At 36.6% G+C, this 18,197-nt stretch overlaps 1 protein-coding gene across 2 annotated transcripts; it reads left to right on the top strand.

Annotated features, from left to right (window-relative positions):
* Window positions 1-3,663: 3,663 nt before the first annotated feature.
* CHR4 (chromatin remodeling 4) lies at window positions 3,664-16,562 on the top strand. 2 transcript variants are annotated; one of them, XM_016334966.3, is made up of 12 exons: window positions 3,664-3,966; window positions 4,720-4,793; window positions 5,059-5,360; window positions 7,121-7,222; window positions 7,359-8,120; window positions 8,630-8,737; window positions 8,858-11,626; window positions 12,156-12,313; window positions 12,646-12,760; window positions 12,912-12,994; window positions 13,360-14,023; window positions 14,117-16,562. In XM_016334966.3, the coding sequence occupies exons 3-12, from the start codon at window positions 5,073-5,075 to the stop codon at window positions 16,130-16,132; spliced, it is 7,065 nt and encodes a 2,354-aa protein (XP_016190452.1). In that variant the 5' UTR covers window positions 3,664-3,966; window positions 4,720-4,793; window positions 5,059-5,072; the 3' UTR covers window positions 16,133-16,562. The 2 variants fall into 2 exon arrangements, with proteins under 2 accessions (XP_016190452.1, XP_016190453.1); XM_016334967.3 differs by lacking the exon at window positions 4,720-4,793 and having other exon boundaries at window positions 3,685-3,966.
* The last annotated feature ends 1,635 nt before the right edge of the window (window positions 16,563-18,197 follow it).

Raw genomic sequence — 18,197 nt, forward strand, 5'->3', positions numbered from 1 at the left:
CTTATTAGTTACTTCAATCATTGCGAAAGAGAAATATTATTTTACAGGATGGTATAAAATCTTCTAATAAGCTATAGTACCACTCTAGTTTGTGGCCAAGAAAAGAGGGAAAGGATCAATTATAACACATCTATTACAGTTATTATTTTAAAATGTTCCATAGATGTATTTAGTGTTTAAATTGTTTATTTTTCATAATTATGTATTTTTACTCTTTAAGAGCATCATATACAATATGCTCTAAATGTGGTAGGATAATTGATATTGGAAAGACCTATTTTTCTTTTAAGATACCCTGCATATTAGCTTATCTCCCTACTTCACCCATCTAATTTTGAAACCCTGAAATATTTATTGTAAAATAAAAGACAATAAAAGAAAGCACAAGGTAAAATCTCAAGACTCCCTAATGCATAGTCCTTGTCTCAAGGGGTAAGAAGTTGAGCAATTTGCTTATGATGATGGCTATTGACAATTCTTTCTGTCATCCAACATTGACTAAGGAACTAAGATTGAAAAAAGAATAAAGTTGTATCATCTGTGATGAAGTGATGGATCAGTATGAACAGCATGATCCCTGCACAAACTTGAAAAAGCAACCATGTGAAAAATGAGACGGATACTGAAATGGACAAAGAGGTGGGGTTTGTGAACAATGAGCTTTTTCCCTACATTTGGTTTTAGAATTAGAAACTCATTAGATTCCATATTCAATAATCGCCTATCACTCTTATGTTCATCAATCTTCAATCAAACACTTTTATGTAAGCTATTATGTTCATCACTCTGATAGGGTTGCTTCCTTAGAAAATAGAAATAATGTATGTAATAAAGTGTTGTTCATGATTTTTGGTTAGTTAGTTTGATGGCATTACTAATAATAATAAAGGCAAAGGAATGCTCATTTCAGAAGAGGACACTTGCTATGGAATCTAGACAGAGATGAGGTATTAATAGGAGAGTGGTTGACTATGAGAGACAAAAACACATACCCTATCTAATCTTATATTGAAATTCAAGAGTTTTCATATAATGATTTTCATTTTTATGGGCAATTTACGAAAATAAAATATTTGGCTTTTAAAATTAAGCAACTTTTACAGTTTGGATACGAAAATGCAATTTTTTACAAATTTATGTAAACCGTGGAAGGGGTTCAACGGATTTGAAATACACATAATTGTGGGACCCCTTTCACAATTTACATAAATTTATAGAAAGTTGTATTTTCATATTCAAACTGTAAAAGTTATATTTTCGTAATTTTAAAAGTCAAATATTTTATTTTCGTAAATTGTCCCATTTTTATTGGTGTGTTCTGTTTGCAACTTGATTTTAATTAGTTCTATTTCTACTTTTCTATAACATATAATGTAATGGCTAATCTATCTCATAAGACAATTAAGAATTAACATAGAATGTCGTATTTGGCCAAAAAAAAAAAATCCCTCGACTAACTGGTGCATTTGTTATTAATAACTTAAACTTCATACAAATCAAGTTGGGTTGGTATAGTAGTTAGCTTACTAGTTTGCTTAAGTAATTATCAGGGTTTTGAATCCTGCCTTGTGCATGCAGCAACCCATTTACCAGCGATAAACCCTTAAATGAAGCTTTGATCCACGACAAATTAATTATTGAGCTGCCGAGCAAGGAGATACCGCGAAAAAAAAAAAAAAAAGAATAAAAAACTTCATGCATGGCTTGTGCTTCTTCAACAAATTCAAAGACCACACTTTCTTACTTCGCACGACTGATCAAAAGCATGCACATTTTATGCCTCACCATGCCAAATTTGTGATTAAGTCCGTCTAGCACGTTTAATCATTTACATATACTTTTATAAAAAAAATTTTGGGGCAAAAGAAAAGTTTCAATAATCAATCCAACATGTCTATTCATCAATTTACAATACGATTTTGCTGTTGATACAATCATTTTGAAAAGTGTTTATTCAAATCATAATGTATATATTCATCAAAAGTATATTAAACTCGATCTAAAATATATCTTATTTAAGGTGGGTTTGAAAAAAAAAAATCTATAATCGTATTTTTTCATAGATAACCATAACGCACTATATATATCTATATCTATATCTATATGACTATATAGTTGAATATTTGTATCGAAGTTAATGGAAAATCTTATTCTGATGACGTATTTTAAATAGCAGTTAATAACATATTGCAATATTTAATCAAAAGGAGGGATAATTGAGAGCCTTAATTCATTATCCTATTTTTTCAAATTTTAAATAAGTAAAAAATTTGAATATATATGTTGTTTTTAAAAAACATAAAAAAGACAAAAAAAAATCAATATTTTCTTTATTTAAAAATGAAAAACATAATTAAAAAGATGAAATAAATTTTCAAACACTGTTCAACTGAAAAAGAGTAAAATCCAGCATAATTAATAAAAAACCTAGTTTTGAAAATCTTAAATGATACAATCAGTGAAAAAACTATTGGTCTCCAAATTATTTTCAACAATATAATACCAATTAATAAAATAACTATTTTTCTTCGATAATATTAATCACCCAAATTAAATAAAAAATATCTTATTTAGATAATCTTACACTATAGCAATTAATAAAATGCAACTTTTGAAATATTTTTCAAATGCCATTAGATAGAAAATAGTTAATTCATGGATTCATAATAAATGATCTTCACAAAAATAAGGCGGAAAATGACAAAAGAAGGAAATTTTGTTTTCGAAAATTTTATGCAAGTCAATTTGTATTTATTCAAAAGTAGTATAGAATTAAACTCTCTGCAAGAAAGAAGTGTTATAAGAAAGAAACTTGATTTGAAATTCACAACTGTATTCATCCAACCAAACTAAAAGGGGGAATTCTATATAAACAAGTGCATAATAGCAATTAACAAAATTGCAGATTTTCCAATAAATATTTACTTTATATGTCATGAAATAATGCTGCTCAGTATTTATCAAAAGAAGGTAACTTCTGACTTCCTTTTATAAACTCTGAAAAAATCACAAACATAAATTTTTAGAGGCATGATATTAGTAATAGTAGTAGAATCTATTAGCAATGGCAAAAAAAAATCTAATTAAGGGAAAAAAATATAATCCTTATAGAAGATATGGAACTAGATTGAAAATTAAAGGGGCAAAGTCCCATTTCTAAGAAAAGAAAAAGCTGACAAATGAGAAAAAGTTAAAGGGCATTAACAAACAATTATTATTATTTATTACTTAAAAAATGTAACAAAGCCATTAAAGTAATACACATGCAGAAACCTAAGCTACTGATGTGTGTTGATCATTCTAAAAATTTTCAGATATTCAAAAATGATTGAAAACTAAAAACAGAGAACACTGGTTAGAGAGCATAAATCATTCATCAAACAAAGAGAATAGCGTGTGAGAGAGAATTAGAGAGCGCAAAGAGAAGGAGAAAAAAAGAACAACATTAGGGGGCAATGACTCGTGGTGGTGCCACGTGGCAGTGTGAGAGTGGAAGAGTGGCTTTTTGGGGTTGAACAAACAAGAATAAGAACAGCAACAACATCAACATTCAACAACTCTTTCTCTCTCTCTCTAAAAAAATTTATAATTTATAAAAAAAGATTCAATTTTTCTCTTCTCTCTCTTCTGCCATGTCAGAGGGTAACCCCGTCCTATGACCCCGGCGAATCCGTATTTGTGTGTGTGTCTTTCTCTCTCTAAAATACACACACCAAAAAACACACACACTCTCTCTCTCTACAAAGACAACATCAACAAACAACAACAACAGCTATCTATCTTTCTCTCTCTATCTATTTATTCATTTGTCTGCCCCCATTCTCTCTCTCTCTCTTTCTCTCGCCTCGTATCTCTCATCTTCCTTGCTTCCCATGCCCTAATACCCCCTTTTCTGCACACCCACTTCTCTCCTTCAATCTCATGCAAATCGTGTCCCTATTGCTATTTGATCCGTCATCGAGATTGGTACGCTTCTTAATTTCTGTTATTTCTGCTCCTTTTTTTTTATTCTGTGGCTTCTTGCTGGGAATTTTGGGTTCTTGGGGTTTTGTGGGTATGTGTTGTTTGCTTGTTCCAATTTGGTGCGGTTTGTATGTGTTGTTCCCTTGATGCTTGGGCCCATTTGGTCTGTGATTCTGATTCTTGCTGCAAAGTTTGTAAATTTCGTGTGTTTTGACACTTGGGGGTCTTGAACTGGTTTCTGAGCTCACTTGTTTCTTGAATGGGGATTCTGGGTCTTGGTTTGAGCTGAATGTGCATAATGCTTGACTGGTTGGAAGCAGATTGCTGAAATTTCAGTTTGTTCTTTGTGATTTTGTGGTATGCTGAAATGTGCTGTGGCTTCTTGTTCTATGTGTATGCTTTGTTAGATTCAGCACAATAATTCTTGTAAATGACACTGTCCTCTGTTATGGATAATCTGATCTTGCTTAGACTCTCAAATGAATGTGGCTTGTGGTTCTGTATATATGCTTCACGAGATTCAACGCATTCAATGGTTGTATATAACGGTGTACTATTTGATTGTATATCTATGCTGGTATGGATAATCTGATCTTGCTTTGTCAATCTGTAGTATCCGAACTAATTTACCACCTGTTCTACCTGTTGTTTCCATATTCATTTATCGGGAACATTGTAGGTCTTTTTATGTCATATTCTTTGAAGTGTTATTCATTTATCATGCTGTGGCCTAACATTTGAAATTGGATCATGTAGGCAATCGATTCCTTGTTTCTTAAGAGAATGCAACGCTATTATTCATTTTAAACTCTTCTGCAATACTGACCTAGGTAATGCCATTCAAGTTCTTTCTTGAATCAAATTTGTTTGCTTCCATGTTAGGGAGATTTGATGCTTTTGGCTTTAGTATGTTTAACAGATAATGAGGAATACTTAATCTTGGAATAATGGAACCATGTATACTCTGAATAAGTTATGAGAATGCTTCATTAGTTTGGCAAACTTCTATTATTTTCTTGTAATGGTTAGTTAAACTTTACTCACATCTGTTGAGAGAAATATGCTTATGGTCAATTGTTTTGATTGTTTATGTAGGAGGCATATGAATAATGAAGGAAAACAATTCATCAGCACCGACAATGATTAACAGTAAATGGGTTTTAAAGCGTAAGCGGAGAAAGCTCCCTTTAGGACAGGATCAATCCTCTGGTAAAGATGAATCCAATGGTAAAGAGCAGCCCAATTGTAAAGAGCAATCCAACGGTAAAGAACAATCAAATGGTAAAGATGACAATTCAGCCACATCTGAATCTTCTAGGAGTGCTTCGGTCAAACGCATGCTAAAGACTGAAGTAGTGACTGATCAATCTTCGTCCAAGAAGAAAGGACATGATGGGGTGAGTTACTTTTTTATATATGCCTGATTTGGTGTCAATGATTTTACCTTAAGTTAGCCCTTCACTAAGATAAGTGCTATGACTGAGATTATTTATAATAATCGGAATACTTCACTTCTAGTGTCAAGTTTTGCAAACCCAACCAGTAAAGAGCAAAGGGGAAGCATGCATATTGTTATGTAAATACATCATGGCCGTCAGGGCCATTTAATTATGTTCACATGTGCAAAATCATTTATATATTTTTTTATAATCGGAAATATGATTGATGAGGATGGAAGAATACAAGAGACAGGGCAAGATATCCTCTGAATGGAGTCAATGGACAACAAAAGGAAAGGGCAACTTGGTGCAAAGCATCCCACATTACATAGGGTCTAAGAAAGGACTTGGGGTGCAATGTAATCAACCTAATCTGATGCAAGCATCAATGTTTTGAATCTGTGATGTCCTTGAGATCACATAGAGAAAACTCAACCATGCTCCAAGGCTCCCCCCTTTGGACAAAAGAAGAAAAAAAAGGAATAACAAAAGATCTATAAACGAAGGAATAAGGAAAGCATAGATAATTTTTAACCCTTAGAGTGTGTCTGCCAATGGACAACCTACATCCACTTACCTGTTGAAATCACAAGCTTGTCATGAAAACAATGATTTTGTCCCTAAAACCCCTGGCATCCCTATCCAACAGTAGGACCCGAATAATAGCTAATATATTACCTGGCCAAGGGGTCTTCTTGCCATTTTTCCTCTGAAAATCTCTGAAATGAAATGTGAGGAAGTTCTCCAAACTTCCTTCCTTTTACGGAATACATGCCGTACATTCCTCAATAATATCTAGGAGTCTTTATGCAAATATCTGGAAGCTTGATAGTATAATGAATGCCGTCTCCTTCTGCCAATCGGAAAGGTGAAAACACATAGTTTTGTATTGGGATTTAGATAGTTGGAGGAAACTGATTGTGGGAAGGAAAAATGTACTTGATTAGTGAGGCTATATTCAGCACATCATGTTATTACTTGTTTCCTTTTCTATTTTGGTTTAGGATTGAATGGCATCATGCTAATTTATTGTTGGCATCTTTTACTTTGGGACCTGGATTTTGCTTATTTACTAGTATAGATACTGACTGACTAGTTATAGGAAGTTGATTATGTTAACTTTAGTATTTTCAAGCATTTCTTTTATTATGTGTTGGCTGTTTGTATCTTTCTTTTACTCAAATACAACTGTTGCTAGATTTTTTCTCACTTCCGCTACATTGGTATGGAAATATGATGTGTTATACACTGTCGAAACAATAAATATCATGATAATGGTAACTTAGTGATTAGGCTGCAGCTTAGTTACATATTACCTCGTTCATTGATTGTAATTGCACAAACACAATTGAGCATTCTCTCTGTTTTCTATATGACACCTAACTGGGTGCCTTCCTTTATTACCTATCTTTGCACTATTTCACTGCCAAGTCCATGAAAACCTAGAACTCTTCTTCCATGGTGTCTGTCTCACTTTCCTGCCTTGTTGGCTTTTACTATTTTCAGCCACATTAGCTCTAATTTTTCCTGCAATCCATGGATCCTGGAAGTTTGTCACTCTTGAATACTTTTTAATTTTCTGGTTGGTGTTTGCCTACTTTCCCTACCTGCATATTGTATGCGCTGTTTAATAGCTCTGTATTTTCCTGTTATTTTTTTATTAAATTCTATCTTTTACTCGCTGTTCTAACTGCCATATGATAAAACTTCTGGTCCAGTATTACTATGAATGCGTGGTCTGTGATCTTGGTGGCAACTTGTTGTGCTGTGATAGCTGTCCTCGCACTTATCATTTGCAGTGTCTTAGTCCACCTCTTAAGGTATGCTCATTTGAGCTGGTTTTATGCTGAGTTCTTTCTAATTTTTTAATTATTATAATTTGTATTACCAATTATGAATTACCATTCTCATTATTTGATTCTGTATCTGATAATCTGATAATGTTATCTCCTGAAGCGCATCCCCACGGGGAAGTGGCAATGTCCAAGCTGCTTTGAAGAAAATGATCACCTAAAGCCTATGGACCATTTGGAGTCAATTTCAAAACGAGCAAGGACCAAGATAGCTAAGGACAAGCCACAAGTTGGAGTCAACTCACTTTGCCTTGAGAAAGTTTCCCGAATTTTCGGAAATAAACATGTTTCCAAGAAAAGGTCATCAAGCAAGGCAAAGCCTATTTCAAGTTTGGGGGTGAAATTCTTTGATAAGAAACCATTTTCTTCCTTAGTGGATGCAAACAAACCATGTGACCCATCTGTTGGGAGTTCCATAGAAGGAACTTCATCGTGTGCCGATGTTGATGACAAAAAATCAAGTGCTTCCCCAACAGTTTTCCTTGTGGATGAGAGGGCATCTTCACCTGCAACGGAAATTGTTTCTCCTTCTAAAGATACTAATTTAGAGTCAACTGATGAACAGTTGGAAGGAAAGCCTGATTTATCTTGTAATCAAATGCCTGTGAAAAAGACAGTTGTTCTTGCAATTGGTGTTGGTGGAGAGGAGGGGAGAAAAAGGAAGCATAAAGATATTAATAATAATACTAGTCAAAAGAAGCGTAGGACTGAAAAGGGGAAAACTTTTGTCAATACATCTGTAAAGTGCAAGTCTGGTAATAATAAAACACCAAAGAAGCAGAAATCTGTAACTTATAGCATTTCTGCATCTGGATCAAAAGAGAAATTTGGAAAGAAAGATTCTGAAGTCCAGAAGAAAGATCAGGTAAATCTTGCTGCACTTGTTGTCATTAGATTTTACTGTTGGTAGGTAATTATTTCAGACTCTTGTAGAAAGTTATTTTATTTTCAGAGATAACATGTTTATATATTTATTACTTAATATATTTTAATTTTTATGTATTTGTCATAATTTATATTTTGATTAGTATTTATGTATTTTAATATCAAGTTATCAATATTACCACTATTGACTTGTTTATTCATGGAGCTAAAATCTTTATATATTTATTACTGAATTACTGAATATCCTTTCCAATTATATGTATTTTCTTAGTTTCTGCGCATTTGGTTAGATTTAGGAATGCCAAATGCTGTGCTTTATATAAGTACAGAAAATGTATAGTGTGGTAAAATATATCATACTTACGATCTGGTCTTGGATTTACATCAATATATATACTGGCTGAAATCTAGTACATGTTCACCATTGTTGTTGAGATGCTATTGCATGTGTTTATTCTTAGTGTGTGATTGTTGTTTACTTGGATGCAGATGATCTCTCGGCTAATAAAAGACACATCAAATGAGCTGGATATAGCAGGAAGGCATGTGGATGGAACTTTGATGCATGATGATAGTGCTATTGTTGAATCTTTGCAGGTAACCATAAGGAAGGGCTTATTGTTAGATGGTTTGCATCTATTTGCTAAAGAAATTGCTTTCCTTGGTATGCTCTATGTGAATATCATGGCTTATTTTTTACTCGTATCTGACTTTCAGGTTGATCGGGTTTTAGGGTGTCGAATTCAGGGTGAGAATGCAAACACAATACAACATGGATCTTTGACCATTTCAAATGACTCACCTGGTGATCAGGCAATCTCAGAAAACCAGAATAGACTAGTGGAGGATAATTCCACCGATGATAATGATTTGGATGCTGAAACAGTTGAAAATGTTGTTGATGATCCACAAAATGATATCAAAAGTTCTGGTAAAGAAGAAACATTGACAAACTCCAATAGAGTGGAAACAATTAATGTATACAGAAGATCTACAACAAAGGAAAGTAAGAAGGGAAATTCCGCAGATTCATTGAGTAAACCTACTGATGATTTAGATTCCTGTCCCAGGGATAGTAATGATCAGGATGATTCTACCGTTTCTGCTGAAAATTTGGAAAAAGCAAGTGACAAGATGGAGGTGGAGGAGAGTATCACTGTTGCTTTAAGAAGCAATGATAACAGTGGGCTTCCAGAAAACTGTGAAATACCGGCCACTCTTGAGACAAAACTGAAAGAAGTGGATATGGAGAAGGGAGTGAGTACCGATGTGATTGAGAATAAAGTTCTGGCTGCTAATGTGGCTGAATCTTCTTGTCTAGATGGAAAGAAAGTCTCCTATGAATTTTTAGTTAAGTGGGTAGGAAAATCTAATATTCATAATAGTTGGATTTCTGAATCCCGGTTGAAAGTTCTTGCCAAGAGAAAACTGGAAAATTACAAGGCAAAGTATGGGGTATCAATAATAAATATTTGTGAGGAGCGTTGGAGACAGCCTCAGCGAGTTCTTGCACTCCGCACTTCCAAAAATGGAGCATCTGAAGCATTTGTAAAATGGACTGGACTACCTTATGATGAATGCACTTGGGAAAGTTTAGATGAACCTGTGCTTCAAAAGTCTTCTCATCTGGTTACACTTTTTCATAAGCATGAAGCCCTAACTCTTGAAAGGGATGCATCAAAGGAAAATTCAGCAAGGAAAAGCAATGAACATCGGCATGATATATTTAATCTTACGGAGCAACCTAAGGAGCTGAAAGGAGGTGCCTTGTTTCCTCATCAACTTGAGGCTCTCAACTGGTTACGTAAATGCTGGTATAAGTCCAAAAATGTGATACTTGCAGATGAGATGGGACTTGGGAAAACAGTCTCTGCTTGTGCTTTTATTTCATCATTGTATTTTGAATTCAAAGCTAAACTTCCTTGCTTGGTCTTGGTACCCCTTTCCACAATGCCTAATTGGCTTGCTGAATTTGCACTGTGGGCTCCGGATGTGAATGTTGTGGAATATCATGGCTGCGCAAAAGCAAGAGCCATGATTCGCCAGTATGAATGGCATGCTAATGATCCAAGTGGGTTGAATAAGAAAACAGAAGCCTTTAAATTCAATGTGCTTTTAACTACATATGAAATGATTCTTGCTGATTCTTCTCATTTGCGCGGAGTTCCTTGGGAAGTTCTTGTTGTTGATGAGGGACATCGACTGAAAAATTCTGGAAGTAAGCTTTTCAGTTTGTTGAATACCTTCTCTTTTCAACATCGTGTACTGTTGACAGGTACCCCTCTCCAGAACAACATTGGTGAGATGTACAACTTGCTCAATTTCTTACAACCGGCATCATTTCCTTCTCTGTCTTCGTTTGAGGAGAAGTTTAATGATCTTACAACTGCAGAAAAGGTTGATGAATTGAAAAAACTTGTGGCTCCTCATATGCTTCGTAGACTTAAAAAGGATGCAATGCAGAATATTCCTCCCAAGACAGAAAGAATGGTTCCTGTTGAGTTGTCATCCATCCAAGCTGAATATTACCGTGCAATGCTTACAAAGAATTATCAAATATTGCGGAATATTGGAAAAGGGGTTGCTCAACAATCTATGCTGAACATTGTTATGCAACTGAGGAAGGTCTGCAATCATCCATATCTCATACCAGGAACTGAGCCTGATTCTGGGTCTGTTGAATTTCTTCATGAAATGAGAATAAAGGCTTCAGCTAAGCTTACTCTCCTGCACTCTATGCTAAAGGTTTTACGCAAGGAAGGACACAGAGTTCTTATTTTCTCGCAAATGACCAAGCTGCTCGACATCCTTGAGGACTATTTGACCATAGAGTTTGGGCCTAAAACATATGAGAGGGTGGATGGCTCTGTTGCTGTTGCTGATCGTCAGACTGCAATTGCACGCTTTAACCAAGACAAGAGTCGATTTGTTTTCTTGTTATCTACCCGTTCCTGTGGACTTGGGATAAATTTGGCGACTGCTGACACTGTCATCATCTATGACTCTGATTTCAACCCTCATGCTGATATCCAAGCCATGAATCGAGCACACAGAATTGGTCAGTCAAAGAGACTTTTGGTATACCGGCTTGTGGTTCGTGCTAGTGTTGAAGAGCGCATCTTACAGCTTGCCAAGAAGAAACTGATGCTTGATCAGCTTTTTGTAAATAAGTCTGGGTCTCAAAAAGAAATAGAAGATATTTTGAAATGGGGAACTGAAGAACTCTTCAATGATTCTCCTGGCTTGAACACAACTGAAAATAACAATAGTAGCAAAGATGAGACGATAATAGATGTAGCACACAAGCAACGGAAGAGGACTGGTGGTCTGGGAGATGTTTACAAAGACAAGTGCACGGATAGCAGCAGCAAGATTGTGTGGGATGAAAATGCAATTTCTAAATTGCTTGATCGATCTGACCTTCAAGATGGTTCAACAGATATTGCTGAAGGGGATACCGAGAATGATATGCTTGGCTCAGTGAAGGTAAAATAATTCACTTGCGTCTAATACAGTCTTCTATCATTTCTTTAAATTCTGGGTAGAATTGTACTGGTAAGTTATATGATGTGTGGTGTGAATACATGAATCTTGTTTTGCATGTATATGTTTGGACGAGGACCCTCTCCCATTCTTCCACTCTAGTTTAAGTTCTTACACGATGATATTTATTTTTCTGTCGAGTAATCTTAAGAGCTTATGCAATGGCTTTACTGTACTGTAGTAAATGGTTGTACTTGGTTCTAGAGGAGCTCTTTCAAAGTTTCATTTGTGATTAATGTGTAGAGTATCTAAACAGAGTTTGTTGATGCTCATGTTCCCTTTGCGCTAATATGCATCCTAGTGTGATGGGAAGTTTCTCTCTCCTACAAATGTTTTGTTCTGCATCAATTGACTGGTTAATTTCTCTTTTATTTTGATTTTTTTTCTTTGAAATATTCCACTTTGCTTACATACTGTTAGATATACAAAGACAACGATGCCCCTAATCATGATTGTAATTTTTTTTATTCAGGCGGTCGAGTGGAATGATGAGCCAACTGAAGAGCATGGAGTGGATGAATCTCCTCCTCACGGAACTGATGATTTGTCTACTCAAAATTCTGAAAAGAAAGATGATATTGTTATGATTGCCAATGAAGAAAATGAATGGGACAGACTACTGCGTGTGAGGCAAGGAGCTTTTACTTGCTTGTATCCTCTATTTCTGTAACATTTTACCTAAATCAAGTTGTGTGAATGTTTACTTATGCACCTAATTACCTATTTAAAAAGAATAGAATTATCATTTTAGCTCTAAACCATATAATGGTAAAGGTGCTACAGTTATGAGATAATGGCTTTTGAAAAATCAGAACCTTTTAAATGAAACCTGGGATAGGTTATATCTCTAGAAATGATGGTTGTACAATTATCATCATCATCATCATCATCATTATTATTTGGCAGCACAATTAGCTATCCAGTGTTCTGAATGTTTCTTCTGCGTATAATCTGGTTTGCAGGTGGGAGAAATATCAAAGTGAGGAGGAAGCGGCTCTTGGTCGAGGGAAGCGCCAGAGGAAAGCTGTTTCTTATAGGGAAGCATATGCTCCGCACCCAACTGAAACAATGAGCGAGGTAATTTGGTTTCTTTCTGATTTTAAGTAAACCTACTTTTAAACAAGCTTTAGAAGAGAAATGAAAAGGGTTCGCTCCTTTGGTAACATCTCAGTATCCTGAACGGTGTTTTCTTGATGTTAATGTTTTATTGATGTGCTTTTTCTACCAGAGTGGCGGTGAGGAGGAAAAAGAGCCAGAGCCAGAACCCGAACGTGAGTATACACCAGCAGGACGGGCTCTGAAGACGAAATAGTATGTTTTCTGCCTTTGAAATTTCCGAGTTTCTCTGCAGTTACTAAATATGGGTATAAAAGATAAATTTGTCCTTTATGGAGCATTTATAAAGTCCTACTTGCTGTCGGCTAAATTGTTCATGGTAGTTTGAATTCTCATACATTAATTTCAGCTAAACAAACTGGTTATATATGGTATATTGATACCTCCTTCCTGGTACTGGTTAGATTATTTCTATATTGGTCTGAATTATTCACTGTAATACTAATTCTCAAGCTAGTATATATGTTGTGCACTTGTAGTTGGTACTGTTTTCCGGAATGGTATAAGCTTCATAATTAAATGTGCTCTCAATGCTGAAAACACTTTCTATTATTGGACAGTGCTAAGCTCCGTGCTCGGCAGAAGGAGCGAATTGCTCGGAAGAAAGAAGCAGCATCACGTCCTCCTGAGGAAATCCCAGGAGTTGAGCCACTCCCACAATTTCCAACTAATACTAAGGGTGGGGACATAGGAGCTGGAGCAATGCATCCCGTTCAAGAGGTGCCTTCCATCAACTTAGTGGACAGCAAATCTAATCAACTTGCAGAAGCACAAGTTCAGAACAGCAACAACACAGATACCATTTCAAGGATCGACAGGCTTTCGAAACATAAAATGAGCAACCATTTTGATGCTCATTTGAATAATCCAAGCCGTACTCTACCTGACATTTTTGTCCCAAATCACCATATTAAGGGCGGACCAAGTACCTCAAACTCTATGCCCCCCAACAATTTGTTGCCTGTCCTGGGACTTTGTGCTCCTAATGCTAACCAGATGGAATCATCAGAAAGTAATGTTCCCAAGTTAAATTGGAGACAAAATAGACATGGAGTCAGACAAGAATTTCCATTCAATCTTGCCTCTTGCTCTGGGACATCCATGGATGCAGAGGTCAGAAGTCAGGAAATGGCACCAAATACCAAAATACCAGATGCCTCGACTGAAAATGTTAAACATAGTTTCAAAAATAGCATCCCTGACAGCAATCTCCCATTTGTTCCGGTATGCTCACTTAGTATGATGAGTTTGGACTTAATTTTGGGTTGCCATTGGCTTTATGTGTGGTTTTAATTCATATCCATTTGCTTTTTGCAGTTCCCACCTTCTGTTAAAGGAAAGGAATCCAATGCATTTGAAAAATCAGGTGCTAGATTCTCTGCTTTCCAGGAGAAGATGGCCCTGCCAAATCTGCCATTTGATGAAAGGTTACTGGCACGATTTCCGCTTACAACGAAGAGCATGGCAAATTCACATCTGGACCTCTTACCGAATTTGTCATTAGGAGGCAGGTTTGAACCTCTGAATGGATCTGGGCAAGACCTTCCAACAATGCCAGCACTACCTACTTTCAAAAATCCCCCTGAAGACATGTTCAGATATAATCAGCAAGACAGGGATGTTCCTCCCACCTTGGGTTTGGGACAAAGACCAACCCCATTCCCATCTTTCCCAGAAAACCATAGGAAGGTGCTTGAAAACATAATGATGCGAACCGGCTCTGGATCGAGTAGCTCGTTAAAAAAGAAGTCAAAATCAGATGGATGGTCTGAAGATGAGCTCGATTCCCTGTGGATTGGTGTCCGTAGGCATGGAAGGGGTAATTGGGATGTCATGCTCAGAGATCCCAAGTTAAAGTTTTCAAGGTATAAGACGCCTGATGATTTATCAGGGAGGTGGGAAGAGGAACAAGTAAAGGTCTTTCAGGGGCCAGCTTTTCCTGTGCCAAGATCTTCCAAGATGACAAAGTCTACCAAAGCTGCACATTTTCCAATCTCTGATGGAATGATGGAAAGAGCTTTACAAGGGAGCAAATTCATCTTGCCACCGAAATTTCAAAACCATTTGACCGACATGAAATTAGGGATAGGTGAGTCTGTGTCTGGTCTGCCACATTTTAGGACATTGGATCGACCTAGTTTGCAAAATGATCAGTTTGTGCCAGTACCATCTTGGAGTTCAGACAAACATAGAGCAAAACTACCTGAAGATGGTTCTGCTGAAGCATCTGATAGGCCTGGGACTTCTAATGTTCTTTCTGAGCACCCATTTATGCTCAATTCTTTTGGAGCCAGTTCCTTGGGTTCTTTAGGTTTGAATTGCTCAGGTGGCCTTGATATACGGCAGAAGGAAGATGAACAAGGAAACAGGAAGCGAGGAAAGTTGCCAGAACTTCTGGATGGATCGTCCAACGATTTGCGCGATAATCGTGCAAATGTGGGAAATGGTGAATCAATGGGCTCAGGATTGGCATCTAACGCCATTAGACCTGATCTTTCACACTCAAAAGGAGATGATGTAGCTGGAAGTAGTACTTCAAAAGACAAGCTTCCACACTGGTTGCGAGAAGCCGTGAGTCCCCCTGCCAAGCATCCTGATCCTGAACTGCCACCTACAGTATCAGCAATTGCTCAATCAGTTCGCATGTTATATGGAGAAGATAAGTCAACAATTCCTCCTTTTGTGATTCCTGGACCACCTCCATCCTTGCCAAAGGATCCCAGGTGTATCCTCAAGAAGAGGAAGAGGAGAAGGTCACCTAAGTTTGATCAGGGTCTTGCAGATTTTGCAGGATCCAGCAGGGACTTCCCCAGCAACCGCGATGCTGATAATGGTGCTTCAAGCTCAACTCCATCGGGGCCACCATTTCCTCTACTTTCTCAGACAGCAACTCGAGGACCTCAGCAGGTCGAATCCAACCTCAGCTTGCCTCTTCTAAATTTAAAAGATTCAAGTCCATCACTCTCATCCGGACTGTCTCCTTCCCCTGAAGTGCTTCAATTGGTTGCATCTTGTGTTGCTCCTGGGCCTCATCTTCCGCCAGTTTCGGGTGCTTCAAGCTTTCTTGAGGGCAAGCTCCCATTGCCAAGGCCTGTTGCCAGAGCCAAATTCAAGGACTCTGAAGGTGCCTTTGAAAACAAGAAAGCGCATCAAGTTTCACCAAAAACTTGGTGTCCACCTGAAGACGATATAGTAGAACTCCCTGACAGCGGAGATTCCAGCAAGACTCAATCGGATCCTTCCCGGGTCGAACGACCCGATGAGGTTGAGGAGGTATCATCCGAGGGAACAGTCTCGGATCATGCGGTGAGAGATCAGGAAACACAACTGTAGTTTCTTGAATTATAAATAAAAACCATATTCTTTTCTTGCTGCTTAGAGCCTTCTCACCAAGATTAGAGCCTTCTCACCAAGATGCTAGAATTTTTGTAGGTATGACAATGAGTGAAACTAGCAAATATAGGATTGTTGAGAACATGTGAAGGTTTTTGTCTCCAAGTGAAAATGAAATATAGTATTGCTTGCTGGGTATTTTGTTTTATTCCATGGCATTTTTTCAGTTGGAACAAGATACATAGTGCCATGAAGCATTTGGAAACATTTGTGCTGCAGTAACAGTACATAAACATTACTACTGCAGTGACATGTTCTATTCTATCATTCTGCCTAGGAGAAAGGGTAAAGTTTCATAACCTAATGTTCTTGAGAATTTTGAAATATATTGTATTCTGAATTTTAATGATATATACAAGCTGTTTATGTATATAACTCTTTCAATTGGATGGGTCCGAAATTTTTTTATTTTTTGGTTGTTATTTCCTAGGCAAAGTGAAATTGCCCAAAGCCAAATTTAAATAGTGAATAACTACATTTCAAATATATTTTCAAATGCCTGATGGATGTGTTACTTGAAATGTAGACATTTATTTCAATGTCTAAGGAATTATAACTCATAAATCATATATAAAAAGTGAAGATTTTATCTAAATATAGAATTGCCTTATACTTGAATTAACAATTAACATGTGTTATTTGATCCAACTTTATAATCTCATACTTTGCAGTTTGCATATCAATTTGGATCTATACAATTTTTCTAAATATTTAAAATTGGATTAACTAAATTCCTAAAGTGGTTCTTCAGATTTGGGCTGTGCACCAATTTGACTCTTGAGATTCCAATTATACTATTTTGGACTCCAAGATTGCGCTCCGGGCTACATACTGGCTCTTCACGCCAATTTCGGCGTGAGTCAGCAATTGACTTGCTGATGTGGCATAACTATTGCCACTTAGGATGAGCATAACAATTAGATGACGTGGATAGGAGTGTACAATTCTCCAATTTAGTCCCCGTTCCCTTTATAAACCCTAAAGCTTCTTCTTCCTCCTCTCATTCTGGTTCTCTCCATCCACGTTCTATTCTTCATCTTCAATCTATAGAAATAATCGTTGCCCATGATAGGCAGGCATTGGGAGCCACATTGCAGGAAGCTTGAACTGGTCATTCATCATAACAATCTCTAAGTTTACTACTCATTCACCATAATAATCCTTCTCATTCACCATCGTGTATCTAAATTAGTCCCAACACCAAACATTACAATAGTTTATACCAATCATGTCTAGATTAAAGTGAAATGAAGTGAAGTTACGAGAGTACTTTTTGCATATCAGAAATGAAGCTCCATCCACGTGTTTTATAGTCACTAAGATCTTTATGTAGCAACTCTAGGAACCACTTCCAATTATCCTTGTTCTCCACTTCCATAATTGTCCATGCAATGACGTATATATGGTTGTTAGCATCTTGTCCAACAACCAATAGGATTTATCTTGCTTGACTCAAGTTTTCACTTTCTTACTTTACTTATGGATAAAATGGAATATATCTTACCCTACTTCACATGAATAGGAATAGAAGAGAGGGATGTTCTAACTCGACCCATAAGAGGAAGGGTAGAGATAGATTAGGGAAGGAAGTTAGTATAAGTCTTTGTACTTGTATCATTGCCCTCCGAATACAGTCTTCAAGAAGGCACCATCAAGTCCAATTAGTGGATGACACTCAGCCTTAAAACCATTCTTGCATCCACTCAAACAAACGTACATCTTCTCAAAAATTACCTCACCACTTGGCAAAAGCTTTATGCATATCTGAATTGTGGAACCTGGGTTGGTCTTCAGCAGAGTTTCACCATAATTCCTCGTCAAGGCATATTGTGCCTTCGCATCACCATAAATTACATTCCTAGCATAAAAAAGTGTCCGTAAGATTGAATTCCTATTAAGTGACAAATCGTATTTGGTCTTAAAGAATGTTGTAGCCTCACAATGCCAAATTGAGATATTTTCTCACTTTTTTCACCAACTTACTAGCCACCCAGTTTCTATTTGC

Source organism: Arachis ipaensis, chromosome B3 (assembly GCF_059453495.1).
Source record: "Arachis ipaensis isolate K30076 ecotype BB chromosome B3, ASM5945349v1, whole genome shotgun sequence".
Classification (NCBI taxonomy): domain Eukaryota; kingdom Viridiplantae; phylum Streptophyta; class Magnoliopsida; order Fabales; family Fabaceae; genus Arachis; species Arachis ipaensis.